The sequence below is a fragment of the Cervus canadensis genome, chromosome 26 (genome assembly GCF_019320065.1).
Source record: "Cervus canadensis isolate Bull #8, Minnesota chromosome 26, ASM1932006v1, whole genome shotgun sequence".
In the NCBI taxonomy this organism is placed as follows: Eukaryota; Metazoa; Chordata; class Mammalia; order Artiodactyla; family Cervidae; genus Cervus; species Cervus canadensis.
In genome coordinates, this window is record NC_057411.1 from 46,310,263 (window position 1) to 46,327,519 (window position 17,257).

Consider the following 17,257-nt stretch of genomic DNA (forward strand, 5'->3'; position numbering starts at 1 on the left):
CCCTTGTCCAGATAGGAGCAGGACAGGCCACGGGAGCTAGCGGAAGGGGAGGGGATGCCATGACTCAGTGGGATGGGGCAGGGGAGGGGAGAGGGCCTCTCTGGCCTCACCTCTTTGCCCTTGAAATGAGAATCAAGGCCAAGAGCAGAGAGTGAGGAGGGACAGGACGGTGGACATTTGAAAGGAGAGGAAAGTGAACATCACTCAAGCATGTCCGACTCTTTGTGACCCCAGGGACTGTAGCCCGCCAGGCTCCTGAGTCCATGGGATTCTCCAGGCAAGAATACTGGAGTGGACTAGCTGTTCCCTTCTGGAAGGGATCTTCCCAACCCAGGTCTCCTGCCTTGCAGGCAGATTCTTTACCATCTGAGCCACCAGGGAAGGGAGAGGAGAGGCTATGAAATAATCCTTCCGGAGCTAGATTTCCACCAGGGTCGTCGGACACCAAGGGCAGAACCCTCTCCTGAGACCCGCCTCCTGAACAGGAAAGCCAGCTTCCTTGCCAAGCTCGTGGGGACGGAGGGACCAGCCTCCCTCCTTCTCCTCTGGGGTTCATGTCCATCAGGCCTGGGGCCTAAGAATGCATTCCTTGGGGCTGGACCATCTACTCAGCTCAAACACTTCCCTCGCCATCAAGGTCAGCTTCAGAGTTGTCAATAGTAAGAAGAAAGAAGTTTCACTGAGTTCAACGCCCCTGACTTCTCTTTGTTCTTTGCCTGTCAGGGAGGAGCCACCACCGAGAAAATGAAGTCCAAGGAAGAAAAAGTGAAAATAATTACAGAGGTGAGTGGTGGTTTAGATGCACCTGATGGATGTCTGACTGTGTGTATGCACAGGTGTGTCACACGTGTTGGTGAATGAGGAAGTTAGGCCAACAACAAGCATTTCTTGCACACCTACTGCGTGTGTAGGGCTTCTGCAGTGGCTCAGAGGTAAAGAATCCACCCGCAATGCAGGAGACACAGGAGATGCGGGTTCGGTCCTTGGGTCAGGAAGATCCCCTAGAGAAGGGCATGACAACCCACTCCAGTATGCTTGTCTGGAGAATCCCATGGAGCGGAGGAGCCTGGTGGGCTACAGTCCATGGGGTCACAAAGAGTCGGACTTGACTGAGCATGCTTTGTCATCATTTCCTGAATTCCAACAGACAGTAGTTCTGAGTTACCACCTACAACAGGGCCCAGTTCTGCTGAAGCACCTGGTCTCTAAAAAATTCAACACGAGGGTAAAAATTATACATTATGACCACTAATAAAATCCCCACAGAGTCCTGCAATTTCTGACTCTTTTTGTGCAAAACATCATTAAACACTGTCTGGAGCAGAGGAGGAAGCCCAGCCCGTTTGGAGATTAGAGACCACCAATCAGGAAAGAAAGTATTCCTCTGAGTCTTCGCTTCTCTCTTGGCTCCAGAGCTCAGTAACTTGAGACCACGGAGGCAGAAATGGGACAATATGCTGTTTTCAATAGGTACTTCAACAAGCCTGAAGGAACCAGATCAGATCAGGAAGATTCACTTTAAGCAAGATAAGTACTAACAACTTACCTGCATCTACCTGTGTTCATTCATTCATGCAACAAAGACGGATTGTGCCTCTGGTCCCTGGCCCTACAACACTGAACAAAACCCTGAGTCCTCTTGGAATTGACACTCGGTCCAATCTGAGGTCCTATTGCACAGCTTTCCATTGATGGAGGATCAAAACTTGATTGGAAAGCCAAAAAAAAATTACGAAGATTTCTCACAAGTCCATTCTAAGTCAATAGAACTTTGACTTGAATTAAGAGCCACAGTTGCACGCTCAACATGAATGTCTTATAATCCAAGTTGGTGAATTCCTGGTAAGCCCTGAAGAAGAAGGCTTAAAGGAGGGTGGGGCTTGCACCCAGTGGATGTCAGATCGATCAGGTCCTGTAGACAAAGGACAAGCCCAAGCCATGCACCTTCCCTGGCTGGAACCTAAGATCCCCCCTCTGCAGTTAAGGTTCAGGTCTCCTCTAACCTGACGGCCAAGGACACTGATGTGTGGTTAGCACCTAGCCCAGCAAACTGCATGCCATTTCTTAGAAACCTTACATGATTCAAATCCATGCTTTGTGTTCCAAATTCCAGTAGAAGAACAGAAACTTTCCAATTTTAGGACAAATCTGTCAAATCTGGTATACCAGGAGAGGTTCTAGATTCATCTTGCAACCTCTTTTACACCCAGAGGTGCTTGTGCCCTGGTTTGAAAAACTCAGACTAGAAAACTTTAAAGCTGGGAACTAGAGAAGCTTCAGTTTTAAAAACTTTTGACCACAAATTTAGAAAGCATGACGTGGAAAAAAAAACCAAATTGGAGCTATTACAGGATGTCTCCCTTTTCAAAAAGACCTGCAAAAATTTCCATTAAGTCTAAACATCCATGGTGATTTCACACATATCTTCATTACCCTCTACCTGATTGTATGGCTGGGAGCAGAGAAGCCCAACCCTGGAGACCCTCAGGGTGATTCTGTCTTCTTGGGCTAGGGGCTTCCATCTGGGTCAGAACATAGGTCCTGGCAGATCAACTTGCTGGTGGCCTTCATGACACTATGATTTTTGAGGGAAGTCACCAGGCACCTCTGTGCCCATAAGGCCTGGAACACAGTAAAAGTGAAAAAGTCACTTGAGTCATGTCTGACTCTGCAACCCCATGGACTATATAGTCCATGAAATTCTCCAGGCCAGAATACAGGAGTAGGGAGCCTTTTCCTTCTCCAGGGCATCTTCCCAACCCAGGGATCGAACCCAGGTCTCCCGCATTGCAGGTGGATTCTTTTACCATCTGAGCCACAAGGAAAGCCCCCTAGAACATAGTAAGCACCCAGTTAATGCCCCAGGCCTGAATGAGCACCTGGGGCCATGGAATCTCCAACACCATCCCATTGACCATCTTTCCGTTTGGATACAACTTTTCAAGAATGTGTCTGTTTGGAGCAAAGCAGATGGTGGCTGTGTAGCTCCGTCAACTGCCCCTTCACCACATTCAGCATTAGTGGGTGCAGGGTCCAGACCAAGGCGGTCATTGGAACACCCAAGAATCCCACCCCTCTTTCTTTCTTACTATTTTTTTCCCAATTTACATGTACACACTAAGTGACCACACTTCCATTTGCATTTTCACAAAGGAGTTTGTTGACGACAGTGAGGATGCAGAAGAGGAAAGACAGAAGAAGCCCTCGAAGGTTCCAAGACAAAAAAGAAAGAAGCAGGTAGGGATGGCAGAAGCCCACGTCTGCCTACTGGGCTGTCGGTTAAGAGCCCACCGCATATGGAGGGGCCACGCGGCCTCCTGCGGGTACCAGCACTTGGGTTTCTCTGGAGGAGACAGGGATGCGGGTGGGTGGTCCAGGTGAAGGACCCCATGTGGGGCTTCATGGGTGACCCTCACCATGAAGCCATGGGCAGTGTTTGGAGCATCTTTCCCCTAAGGTTTCTCGCATCCCTGGAGAGAAGTTTAGAAATGCTGGAAAGAGGCCCTTCAGTACCGTCACTGTCAACCACAAATCGGCACTTGCCGTGGCTGCTTGCCATCTGCCTCTGCCAGGATTAAAGCATGTGCTGCTGCAGCCACTGACCTCCAACATCCCCTAGAGGAGGTCAAGGTGGAGAGCAGACGTGAGGCGCTCTGTGCTCCGGGAAACTGGCAGGCGAGGTCTTTAGATAGTCAGATGTTCTCAGGAGCTGATTTTATGAGCCCACTTCTTATATCTCCTCATATCTAGAAAAGCAGTAAACTCCTTCATGGTGACGATTGTTTCTCATGACTAGCAGAAGCTTTACGAGACCAGCAGAAACATTCTACAAAAAAAAAAAAAAAATATACGTGCTTGATTGCGTGTATCCACCCTTTACCAAAATCAAGAATATACCGTCTTTTCCCCCTCTCTCTTTGGAGCAGCTTCTCAGAGGTGCTGTCGCCCAGGCTGCAGTCCTCATTTTGGCCCAAATAAAACTTAACTGGCAGCTCCCAAATTGTGCATCTTTTTTTTTTTTTTAAGTCGACATCATCAAAGGCCATAAACTAAGATGTGCAGTAGATGGCAGTGCAGGATAACAAATCCTGGGAACTCCCACTTTCTCCAACTCCAAGCCCAAATTCCGCCTTGGTTTAAACCAGAGGCCAACCCCCTTCTCCCCGAGCGGAGTGCTGGCTGGTGGTCCAACCCCTGGCCCTGCTCTGCTTCAGAAATTGCCCTCCCTGGCTTGGAGCATCCCGGAGCAAGGTCCACCTTCTCAAGGTAAATAGATGCCCTTGCAAAGGAGTCGTCCCCTGCGGAGGGAGGCAGGAAAGATCTCGTGGAGGCGCGGTTTGCTCGGGAAAATCCAGATGCCAGCAAGGGAGGAGGAGGGAACGCCATTTTGAGCCAGCAGTCACGTGACGGGGCTGCCTGGAGGTGGGGGGGGCGGCCAGGGAGGTGGGGAGGGCAGTGTGAGGGCTGAAGTCTGAACCCTTTTCAGCCTCCCCCCCTCACCCAGCACCATCCCATTGGGATAAACCGGGCCGAGGCACCTCCTTCTCTGCTGGTGGATGGAGCGGGCTGGTGGGGGAGGCGAGGGGAGGGAAGCGGTACCCGGCCAGAAGGCTGGTCCCCTGGCCAGTCAGGGAGGTTTAACCCTTCCTGCAGGGCCAGCCCGGGGCCAGGGAGCCCCACGGAGGCAGCAGATGAGCCAGCGCAGAAGCAAAGAGCTCAAGTCCCCAGCTCCAAGGCCACGCTCACAGTGAGCAGGGGTGACCAGGGTGGATGCGCAGCTTAGACTGAGCCGGAGGAAGGCGTGGGGATGCAGAGAAGGCAGCCCCAGGCGTGCGCTTTCCAGAGACAGGTCTCTTTCCTCCACTGCGCAGGAGGAGCCCCGATCACAGACCACGTGCAGTCTTCCGGGCTTTGTGAGAAAGCTGGGGGAGCGTTTCTAACCCCAGTGGCACGTCAGAATCACTAGGGGATTTTTTTTTTTTTAATCAGATATCTCAGGTCTACTCCAGGACATTCATTTAAGTCAGAATGTCAGTGGTTTACCAAGTGCCTGATAGGTAGCAGCATCTCAGTGAATGGGCTTTTTGTTTCCCTTCGTTTACAGTGAGGAAGGAAGGTTGGCAGTTCACTAACTCACCCAGAGTCCCGCTGTACATCGGGGTTCAGAGGCCAGCCTTTGGCTGGTCCAGAGGCCATCACTCACTCACCTCACCTGTGGCCTTCATTGCTCCTTCTGCTCACCTGCCCACCCTCCTCTAAAAGTCTGGGGGAGGAGTCAGAAGCTGGTCTTCGCCTTAGGTTAACCCAGGACATTCTGACTGCTTCTTTCAAATGGGTTTCCCTGGTGGTTCAGTAAAGTATCCGCCTGCCAATACAGCAGAAGCAGGTTCGATCCCTGGGTCAGGAAGATCCCCTGGAGCAGGAAATGGCAACCCACTCCAGTGTTCTTGCCTGGAGAACCCCAAGGACAGGGGAGTCTGGTGGGCTGCAGTCCATGGGGTCACAAAGAGTCAGACACATACTCTCTCACCAAATGAGTTGAAGCTGGGATCAAGTAGTTGGATAATTATTTTTCTAGTTCCCTTTCCTTCAAATTTCTACAGAGCGCTACGCATTGTACCTAGAAAAAGTGAAAACACTCATTTTATTTTAGGGTGCCTGGGTCGCTCTCTCCAATAAGAAACCTCTTAGAGAAAGTCAGGATCACCACCGCTTCCTGTGGGGTGAGGAGGGGCTGACCACAGCGACCCAGGTGGCAGAGACCATGATTATCTAGATCTGAGTAGGATCGAGTCCTGTCCTTTTGCTAAGTGACCCACCTCATCCCGAGACAGGATCTGAGTCAACCAAAGCCCTGGGAGCCACAACCTCTGACCCTCTGCCCACAGCTGCCGGATGCCGGCCGCGAGGAAATGGTGTCGGAAAAATCCCCTGTGGACGACCAGCAGGAGCCCGGGCAAGAGGGCTCTGACACCCGCCTCCTGGGCATGACGAGCCGGCGGGGCGCCCGGAGTAAGTGTCTCAGCGTTCAGTTCATTCAGTATTTATCTGCTGCCTCCTGTGATTAGCACGGAGCAACACGGGGACTTGTCAGGGGGATTGTTTTTTTTTGGTGCGTGTCCACCACCCTGCACAACACTTCACCCCAGTTCTGAGAGTACATTTCTAGGTTAGCATCTGTCTGGGAGACAGGATACAACCACAGGACATAGTTATATAGCTACAGAATTTTGGAAGCGCTCAGTGAAATAGAAATGGTGCAAATAATCAGATAGGTAGAAATTCAAAGGCAGGTGAAATAGCAAGGCATATTTGTCAATGATGGGACTGGAATCAGATGTTGGAAAATCTGAGGATGTCTCTGAGGCTCTTGGAGACCTTGCTTGAGGACCCCTTCTCTTACCCCTCCCCCAACCCCTCCCACAACACAAACACACATAATTTCCATCTCGCGCCCGCACCCAGGAACCATGGCCTGTATTTTACCACAGGATTACTCTTGCTCATCACAGTGGCCGTCGTTCATTATCGGCTCAATGTAGGGAAAATTATTACCCCTCACTTGTTGCTTTTAAAAAAAAAATCTATTTGCTTAATTATTTGGCTGCTTCGGGTCTTAATTGTGACATGTGGGATCTTAGATCTTTGTTGCAGCACGAAGAATCTCTGGTTGTGGCATGTGGGATCTAGTTCCCTGACCAGGGATTGAACTGGGCTCCCTGCATTGGGGACTCTTAGCCACTGGACCACCAGGGAAGTCCCTGTTGCTGTTTTTGATCAGTGGATTAGACCAGAGAAGAAAGTGTGTTACACTTCATAGCTGTTACATAATTATTACTCAGCTGTTACCCTACTTCCCTGTAGCTAAGCTAGGGAGTAAAATACCTATTGGAAATTAGAAAACTTTTGGAAGCAAGCTCATCTGAAGTCCGACCCTAAGAAAAATGCTGTTCGCTTCCGAGAGCAATGACGCAATAGGACTGGTACAAACAACTATAACAGAACCACGCTTTAGCCCACGCAGCTGCTTCTGTTCCTGAATGCACAGAATTATTCATTACCGAAGGTTACAGTTTATCTTAGTGTGCACAGGCTGCCCTAATATACTATACCATAGACTGGACGGTTCAAAAGCACCAAACTTTTATTTTCTCACAAATCCTGGAGGCTGGAAGTCCCTGACCAAGGTGCCCATGGGGTCAGTTTCCACTGAGGCCTCCCTTCCTGTCTTGTACGTGGCTGCCATCTCCCTGTGTATTCCCTCTGGTGTCTCCTCCTAGAAGGACACTAACCCTTTTGCATCAGGGCCCCACCATATGACCTCTTCATGACCTCTTTAGAGGCCCTATCCCCAAATACAGTCACACTGAGGGTCAGGGCTTCAACTTGTAAAAGTTGTGGGGACAGTTCAGTCCATAGCACAACTATGGAATATTTAATTGTTTTAAATATTTTTAAGTTCAAGGGGGGAAAAAATGTCAGAGTGTGTCCAGGAATAAAGGCTCTGTGAAAAGTGAATTCTTTCCTTCTTTCTAAGATAGGGGAGATAATGTTTCCATGTCACCACAGGGGTGATTGTGAGGATCAAATCAAAAAGAGGATGTACAAGCATTTTAAATAGTGTGTGCTGCCTTGAAGGTTTAAATAATATGCATTAGCATTCTAAACTGAAGATTGAAATGGCAACCCACTCCAGTATGTATACATATATCCATATATACATATATCCCCTCTTTTTAAATGTCCCTTCCCATTCACGTGACCACAGAGCATTAAGTAGAGTTCCCTGTACTATATCCTGGAGGAGGGCATGGCAACCCACTCCAGGATCCTTGCCTGGAGCATCCCAGGGACAGGGGAGCCTGGCGGGCTGCAGCCCACGGTGTCGCAAAGAGTCCGACACAACCGAGCAGCTAAACACACACACACCTGTGCTACACAGTAAGTTCTCATTAGTTGCCTATTTTAAGTTGCTTCAGTCATGTCTAACTCTCTGTGACCCTTTGGTCAGTAGTCCACCAGACTCCTCTGTCCATGGGATTTCCCACCCATGTCTCTGCAAACAGCATGATTTTTTAGCGAAAGGGATTTCCATCATGCAAGCATGTTTTCTACTCGACCCCTGTTCTTATTTTTCCCCAATGAAACTGGAAACATGACCTTATTTCCTATACTAACAACATTTCAGCTCATCTGTTAGGTTGTATATGTATGGTTATCAAAGGAACTTGGATATTCTCAAAGTAAATCTGATGTCACCAAGGCAACTGCCAAGAATCCTAAACATAGTACCCTTGGGGAACCCTATTCTTCATTATGAAGATTCAAAGCTACACAGAAGTAAAAAGTATAGTGAAGCGTATCTTATCCAAGGATTAACAAGATTTTGCCACATTTATTTTTCTTTCTGGTCTTTGCCAGAGTATTTTTAATTATTTTAAAAAAACATAAAGTTTTCCATCTAAATTGTTTTTCAAGATACAGTTCAGTAGAATTACCTGTATTCACGCTGTTGTGCGATAGATCTCCAGAACTAGTTCATTTTGTAAAATTGAAATGCTATCCCTGTTAAAGAGTAACTCCCCCTTTTGCCACCCCGGGGCCCTGGAAGCCACCATTCTGCTCTCTGCTTCAGTGAATTTGATGACTTTAGATATGTCTTGGGCTTCCCTGGTGGCTCAGTGGTGAGGAATCCACTTGCAGTGCAGGAGATGCAAGAGACCTGGCTTTGGTCCCAGGGTTGGGAAGATCCCCTGGAGGAGGAAACGGCAACCCACTCCAGTATTCTTGCCTGGAGAATCCCATGGACAGAGGCGTCTGGTGGACTCCATTCCTCAGGGTCGCAAAGAGTCAGACCCAACTGAAGCACCTGAGCACGCACACACAGATACCTAGTATAAGTAGAATCATACAGTATTTGTCTTTGTGACTGGCTAACTTCACTTGGCATCATGTCTTCAAGGTTCATCCACATTGTAGCTTGTGACAGGGACCCCTTTTAAGGCTGAATAATATCCCATGTATAGACTACCCTTGGCTTATCCATTTATCCTTCATGGACTTTTGGGTTGCTTCTCCCTCTTGACTATTGCTAATAATGCTGTTTTCAACATGAACATGCAAATACCTCTTCAAGATCCTACTTTTAATTTTTGTTTGGATGTATACCAAGAAGTGAAATTGCTGGTTCCTATGGTATTTCTGGGCTTCCCAGGTGTCTCAGTGGCAAAGAATTCACCTGCCAATGCAAAAGATGTGAGTTTGACCCCTGGGTCGGAAAGATCCCCTGGAGAAGGAAATGGCAACCCACTCCATTATTCTTGCCTGGAGTAGCCCATCGATAGAGGAGCCTGGTGGGCTACAGTCTATAGGGTCACAAAGACTTGGATATGACTAAACACAAGCAAGAACCAATATGGCATTTCTATTTTGAATTTTTTGAGGAAACCATCATTACTGTTTTCCATCCTGGGTGCACCAAAATTTTACATGTCCACCAATAATGCACAAAGCTTAGAATTTTTCCATATCTTCACCAACACTGGTTGTTTTCCTTTTGTTTGTTTGTTTGTTTTTTAATAGTAGCCACCCTCATTGGTGTGAGATGATATCTCACTGTGGTTTTACTTTGTGTTTTTCTAATGAGTAGTGATGTTGACCATCTTTTCATATGTTTGTTGACCATTTGTATATCATCATTTCAGAAAGGCCTATCCTTTGCCCATTTTCTGATCAAATTACTTGCTTTCTTATTATTATTGTTGCATTAGAGTTGCTTACATATTCTGGGCAATAATCGCTTATCAGATATATGATTTGTAAATATTCGCTTCCACTCCACACTTTGTCTTCTCTGTTCACTGTGTCCTTCAAGGCACAGAAGTTTGAAGTATGTTAGCCTTTGTCTACTTTAGCCTTTGTCTATTTTAGTCTTTGTTGACTATGATTTTGGTGTCACATCCAAGAAATCATTACCAATCTCAATGTCAGAAGACTTCCTCTGTGTCTTTCTAGAAATTTTATAATTTTAGGTCTTACATTTATGTCTTCAATCCATTTTGAGTTTATTGTGTAAGGTAAGGGTCAACTTCATTCTTTTCCATGGGGATAGCAAGTTTCCCATCACCATTTGTTGAAGATACTGTCTTTTCCCTAATGAGTGATCTTCACATCCTTGTTGAAGATTATTTGACCATATCTGCCAGGTTTTATTTCCGAGTTCTCTATTCTATTTTATTGGTCTATATGTCTGTCTTTATGCCAGTACCACACTGTTTTATTTGCTGTAGCTTTGTAATGCTTTGAAATCATGAAGTCTGAGACTGCAATTTTGTTCTTCTTTTTCAAAATTGGTTTGGCTATTTCAGGGTCCCTTAATATTCCAGATGAATTTTAGGATGAATTTTTAATGAGAAAAATACCACCAAGATTGTGATAGGTATTGTATTAAATCTATTGATTGCCTTCAGTAGTATTGACATTTTAATGTAAAGTATTTAAAGTATTAAGCTTTCCAGTCCATGAATAGAGATGATTTTCCATTTATTTGTGTCTTCTTTAATTTCTCTCAGCAGTGTTTTACAGTTTACAGTGTGCAAGTGTTTCCCCTCTTTGGTTAAATCCATTCCTAAGTGTTCATTGTTTTCATGCTATTGTAAATGCAACCGTTTTCTTAGTTTCCTTTTTTTAGATGTTTCATTGTTAGTGTATAGAAACACAACTGATTTTTGCATATGCATTTTTTATGCTGCAACTTTGCTGAATTTGCTTGTTTCCACAGTTTGTGCATGCATAACTGTGTGTGTGTGTATGTGTATGTGTGTGTGTATTTGTGTGGAATCTTTAGGATTTTCTCTATATAAGACCATGTCATCTTATACCTGGAGGAAACCGGAATTGAAAAAGACATATGTTCCCCCAATGTTCATTGCAGTATTATTTACAATAACTAGGACATGGAAGCAACCTAGATGTCCATCCGTAGATGAATGGATAAGGAAGTTGTGGTACATATGCACCATGGAATATTACTCAACTATAAAAAGGAATACACGTGAGTCACTTCTAATGAGGTGGGTGAACCTAGAGCCTATTATACAGATTGAAGTTAAGTCAGAGGGAGAAATACAAATACCGCATATTAATGCTTATATATGGGATCTAGAAAGATAGTACGGATGCTCCTACATGCAGAGCAGCAAAGGAGACACAGATGTGAAGAAGAGACTTTTGGACACGTTAGGGGAAGGAGAGGATGGGGTGATTTGAGAGAAAAGCATTGAAACATACACATTACTGTATGTAAAATAGATAGCCAGTGGGGGTTTGATCCATGATGCAGGGAACCCAAAGCCAGTGCTCTGTGACATCCTAGAGGGATAGGGTGGGGAGGGAGGTGGGGGAAGCGCTCAGGAGGTCACAGCATGCCTGTGGCCGATTCACGTTGATGTATGACAAAAACCATCACGATATTATAATGTAATTATCCTCCAATTAAAATAAATAAGTAAATATTTTTTAAAAGGCCATGTCATCTGCACACAGAGATAATTTTACTTCTTTCTCTCCAATTTGAATGCCTTTTGTAACTTACTCTATCTTGGTCTATTGGATCTGTTAGTACTCTAGACTGGGGAGCTTATTAGCAGCAGAAATTTATTTCTCACAGTTCTGAAGCGTGAGAAATCCAAGATAAAGGCACCAGCAGATACGGTGTCTGGTACGGAGGGTCTCATTCTTGGTTCATAAGTGGCTGTCTTCTTCTTGTGCTCTCACATAGCAGAAGGGGCAAGGGAGCTCTCTGGGGTCTTTTCATAAGGGCACTAATCCCATTCGTGACAGCTCTACCCTCTCATGACCTAATCACCTCCCAAAGGCCCCACCTCCAAATACCATCGCACTGGGGATGAGGCGGGAGGACACAGCCTATGGCTCTTGCCAGATGCTCGGGTCTGGGTTTGTAGCCCTGTGTTGAGTAGAAGTTGGGGGTGGGGGGGGGGGTTCCTCGCCTTGTTCCTCATCTTGGAGACGGTGCTTTCAGCTTTTCACAACTGAGTATAATGTCAGTTGTGGGCTTTTCATGTATGACCTTTGCCATGTTGAAGTAATTTCCTTCTATTCCGAGTGTGTTGAATGTTTTTATCATAAAGGACGTTGCATTTTGTCAGATGCTTTTTCTGTATCCATTTAGGTGATCGGGTGGTTTCTGGCCTTTGTTCTGTTAACGAGGTGTGTTACATTGATTGATTTTCATATATTGAGCCCTTCTGGCACCCCTCCCCAACCTGGGCTGGGACTAATAAAAGGTTCAAGAGGCTGTTTCTCATGACTGATTTATAAACACTACTTACCTACCTTTTTTCTAGGCAAAACCTCAGATTTAGTGGTTTCTCTATTCCAAAAAGATTTATGCCAAGGAAGTTGTGGAACTGTTTTAAGCTCTTATGATTTCATTGTATTTTTCTTCCTTAAACACTTACTTGTTCACCTGAACCGTCCTCCTCTCCCCCAGAGAGAGAAAAAGAGACAGAGGGAAAGGGGAGGAAGGGAAGGACAGAGGGAGGAGACAAACAAATGATAAATCTGGCATCCTTGAACTCTGAGAGTGAAAGAGGAAAGAAAGGAAGGAAGAATGAAAGAAAGAAAGACAAACAGATCATAAATCTCTTCAACTCGAGAGAGAGAAAGAAAGAGGGCAGACAAACAGATGATAAACCTGACAACCTTGAACTCTGAGAACTTAATGTTCTCAGAGTGTGCTAAGCCAGGCAGTAAGCTTTCTGATGAGATTCCCATCAAGATTCCTCATTCTCTTTTCTTACTCCATTATGTTGCACAAGATTAAGAGAAATAAACATTCCAAGTCCACAAACATTCCCCGACAGCAGAGACACTGAAATCAGGCTCACTACTGCTTGTCACTGCTTTTGGTCATGGGACCTGGAGCAACAACTTAGACTCCCTCAACTGCAGGAGCCTCGTTTATAAAATGGAGATCGTAAAAGCCTTGGCTTCATGCAGCCATCATGACAATGAAATCAGATGATACACAGCAAGCGCCCCACAGAGGGCCTGGCACCTACATGGTCACCTTCTCCAACTGGAAGAAGAACTTCATGCTAAGTAACCAACACAAATATTTCCCTCTTCTGAGGGTGAGGGTGATCATACGCAGGCACTGTCTTTATATGCATTACGTTAACTCCGAGCAGCCCCGTCATCAGGCGTTGTTTTATAGTTTTGGAAATTCAGGTTCAAAGAGAACCAGCCGCTGTAGATGGTAGAGCCAAAACTGAAACTCCAGTCTACACACGTCAGGAAAATCCGTTCTTTTTGGTTTTGCCATTGCTGTTGTTGTTGAAGTGTCGTTGATTTACACTGTTGGGTTAATTTCTGCTCTACGGCAAAGTGACTCAATCGTACATATATATACATTCCTTTTCATATTTTCCATTATGGTTTATCACGGGATATTGAATATAGTTCCCACAAATTATCACATTGATACTAAATGAATTTGTGTTAATAATTGCTGCACTGCAGCCTCATTCTACACGCACAAATCTTAACTCTGGTCTTTAAAGATAATGGTCTACAGTTGCCCCGGGAAACTGCAATGCCGTCTGTACTTTGCTCGTGGTCGTGCTCTGGTTTCCCTGCGCTCACTCACCACCCAGTGACCACAGCCACCCGCCCACCGCCTCCTGCCAGCCAAGTGTCCTGGCTCTCTTGCTGCTGTTCACGCTCTAAGTCGTGTCTGTGACCCCACGGACTGCAGCACGCCAGGCTTCCCTGTCCTTCACCATCTCCCAGAGTTTGTTCGAACTCCTGTCCATTGAGCTGGTGACGCCACCCAACCATCTCATCCTCTGTTGTCCCCTTCTCCCCTACCCTCAATCTTTTCCAGCCTCAGGACGAGTCAGCTCTTTGCCTCAGGTGGCCAAAGTATTGAAGCTTCAGCTTCAGCATCAGTCCTTCCAATGACTATGCAGGACTGATCTCCTTTAGGATGGACTGGTTACATCTTCTTGCTGCCCAGGGGACTCTCAAGAGTCTTCTCCAACACCACAGTTCAAAAGCGTCAGTTCTTCGGCACTCAGCCTTATTTATGGTCCAACTTTCACATCCATACATGACTACTGGAAAAACCATAGCTTGGACATGCTCACTTAGGTCCAAATTTTTGACTTCCTCTTATAGGTCTGGCCTGTTGCTCAATTCTATGATCCCAGCTCCTGACCTTGAACCTATGACCTTCTCTATACTGTAGCATCCCTACAGGCTACAGCACTCCAAGTGTTGTCAAGTCCAGATTGTCTTCAGATACTTAGGTACAAGCATCCTTGATGATCTGGCATCCCCCACTGCTCCAGGCACATGCCCAGAGGGGCCACCTCCCTGATGAACAGCAGTATAAACACACACATTGAAAGGTTCGGCTTCTAATTGCTATTCAAACATACACATAATCAACGACATAGTCAATGACATTCCAAATAAAGATAGCATTGCGCTGAACGGGTGCTTGTTCCAAATCAAATAAACATTTAGGAAAAAAGTACACATTTCTGCCACAATTCCAACTTGCACCATCTCTTAAGGGAGGAGCTATCAAATGCTAAGTAGTTTCTTATGAACATAAATTTCTTCATTACTGACATCTGTTTTCCATTCATTCGTGTTGCTTTCTCTGATTAAAGCATCATTTCCGAGCCAATTTTTCAGTATTGATTGCAAATAAAGTTCAGAATCCAGTGAAATTTGATGCAAATGAAAGAAAAACAGATCATTTGTTATAGGCATACTTTTTAAAAGTCACCAAGAGCTGGAAAGACTGACCCAGGAAACAAATGTTATAAAGTTCAGTACAAGACAAAGAGAACCACCCAGAGGAGCTACTCTTGGGAGTTGCCTTGGAGCCCAGCAGCTGGAAAAGGAAAGAAGATTCTAATAAGAGGATGCACACTGATGTAGGAAATGTCAAAAGTTCATCCACGCTGGAGTTCATGACCTTACAGGGTACTGGGAGGGGCGGTGAATTATTGTATTAAGTAAAATATTTACATAAGTAAAAATAAATAGTACGCTATATTTCATAACATTTTTTCCTGAATATTATGTTTGACATCTTAAAAGAAAAAGAAAACTTTCTGGTTGGGGAGACACTAGCCAATTGTTTAGAAATTTAGAGACAGCAAAGACCCCAGACTGGAGCATGCCTGAAATGCTAACTAACCAACCCAGAGCCTTACCCCTTGGGTCTGGCCAGTCGAATCCCAGGAAGCAAGAGTCCTCTGCCTGGATCACTGCAGGGCCAGGTACCCGGCAACAAGGGACCACCCCGTACCTTAGAGCCCATCAGAACAGCTCAAACTGGCCCATCCTAACCTGCTTACATTACTTTGTCAACAAAGGGCTGTCTAGTCAAGGCTATGGTTTTTCCAGTGGTCATGTATGGATGTGAAAGTTGGACTGTAAAGAAAGCTGAGCGCCGAAGAATTGATGCTTTTGAACTGTGGTGTTGGAGAAGACTCTTGAGAGTCCCTTGGACTGCAAGGAGATGCAACCAGTCCATCCTAAAGGAAATCAGTCCTGAATATTCATTGGAAGGACTAATGTTGAAGCTGAAACTCCAATACTTTGGCCACCTGATGTGGCCACCTGATGACTCATTTGAAAAGACCCTGATGCTGGGAAAGATTAAGGGCAGGAGGAGAAGGGGATGACAGAGGATGAGATGGTTGGATGGCATCACCAACTCAATGGACATGGGTTTGGGTGGACTCTGGGAGTTGGTGATGGACAGGGAGGCCTGGCATGCTGCAGTTTATGGGGTCGCAAAGAGTCGGACACGACTGAGCAACCAAACTGAACTGAACTGAACCTGCTTGCCCTGCCCTGCCTTCTCTTTCCCTCAGAAATCCCACAAAAGCCGTGGTCGAAGCCCTCACCCACTTCTGTCTTCTCCTCCTGACCACCTCAATGCCTTTCCATGTGCCCTGCATGGCACGCCCTGCCCCCTGGCTACAGAGCCTCTCCTCTGTCTCCGCTTGTGGCCACACCTGACTGCCCATCTCTTAAAAGGACTCAAAGAATATTAAACAGACCCATCTTTATCATTGGGCTTCCCAGATGGTGCTAGTGGTTAAGAACCAATGCAGGAGACATACAAGATACGGGTTCGATCCCTGGATTGGGAAGATCCCCTGGAGGAAGGCATGGTAACCCCTTCCAGTAGTCTTGCCTGGAGAATCCCATGGACAGGGGAGACTGGCAGGCTACAGTCCACAGGGCTGCATAAAGTCAGACACGACTGAAGGGACTTATCACACACACATCTTTGTCATGAGTTATCAAGAAAGGCATCTTCCCAAAAACTCCGTCATAGCAAAATTTCTCCAGGGTCATCTACTCCCATTCTTTCTGCAATCTTGAACTTTCTCCTCTAACTGAGATCCCCACTCCCTGTCGACCCCATCCTTGTCGAGGTGCCCATGAACCACGCATTCATCTAGGGTCAGCGCTTCATCTACCTTCCTTGACCTTCAGCCACACCCCCCACACCTCACACTTCCCGTCCTCTGCAGTCAGCTCCTGGACACCACTCTCCTGGGTCTTCCTTCTCCCTCCTTGGCTGGACCTCCCCACCTCCTCGCAGGTTCCTACACCCCAGCCTCTAATAGTTGGAGCCCCTAAGCTGGGTGCTCAGCCCCCTTTCCTTAGTCAACATTCATTCTCTCTGTCATCTCGATACTTTCAATTTCAGCTTCTAGATACTGTAGGTATAACTGATCAGTCCCCGATTTTTGTCTCCAGCCTGGGACTCTTTCAGACTAAATGTGAACTACCTACTCAAAGCCACGTTTGCATATCGCATAAGACAGCTCGCATTTTAATAGACTTGTGGAAGTATAACTTGCATATCATAAAATTCACCTATTGTAAGTGTACAATTCAACGACGTTTAGTAAATGTCTAGGTCTGTGTAACCATCACTACGATCCGGTTTCAGGACATTTTCATCACTCCAGAAATCCTTGATGCCCATTTGCAACCACTGCCACCCCCAGCCCTAGACAAACACTGATTCGTTTTAAATATATTCCTGCAAATATGCCTTTTCTGGATATTTCATGTAAACAGAATCGTACAGTATGTAGCACTTTGCGTTTGACTTCTTTCCCTTAGCAAAGTGTTTTTCAAGATAATAAATGTGGTAGCATATGTCCACACTGTGTTCCTTCTTATTGCTAAATTC

The 17,257-nt window shown here is 46.0% G+C and overlaps 1 protein-coding gene and 1 long non-coding RNA gene across 6 annotated transcripts in view; one reads left to right on the forward strand and one right to left on the reverse strand.

Annotated features, from left to right (window-relative positions):
* The window catches only part of CC2D2A (coiled-coil and C2 domain containing 2A), a 124,796-nt gene that overhangs the window by 6,863 nt on the left and 100,676 nt on the right, over nucleotides 1-17,257 (forward strand). Inside the window, exons 2-4 of one of the 5 annotated variants that reach the window (XM_043448289.1) lie at nucleotides 724-783; nucleotides 3,154-3,237; nucleotides 5,835-6,012. In XM_043448289.1, coding sequence (XP_043304224.1) covers nucleotides 745-783; nucleotides 3,154-3,237; nucleotides 5,835-6,012 — 301 coding nt within the window. In that variant the 5' untranslated portion in view covers nucleotides 724-744. Of the gene's footprint in view, nucleotides 1-723; nucleotides 784-3,153; nucleotides 3,238-3,875; nucleotides 4,267-5,830; nucleotides 6,013-17,257 lie in introns of those variants that run through there. The other 4 variants (XM_043448290.1, XM_043448291.1, XM_043448292.1 and 1 more) reach the window with 4 other exon arrangements.
* On the reverse strand, nucleotides 2,504-4,396 carry LOC122428334. Its single transcript, XR_006265686.1, has 3 exons — nucleotides 4,258-4,396; nucleotides 3,604-3,826; nucleotides 2,504-2,622 (listed from the first exon to the last, which is right to left on the reverse strand). It is a non-coding gene; the product is annotated as an uncharacterized LOC122428334 (long non-coding RNA).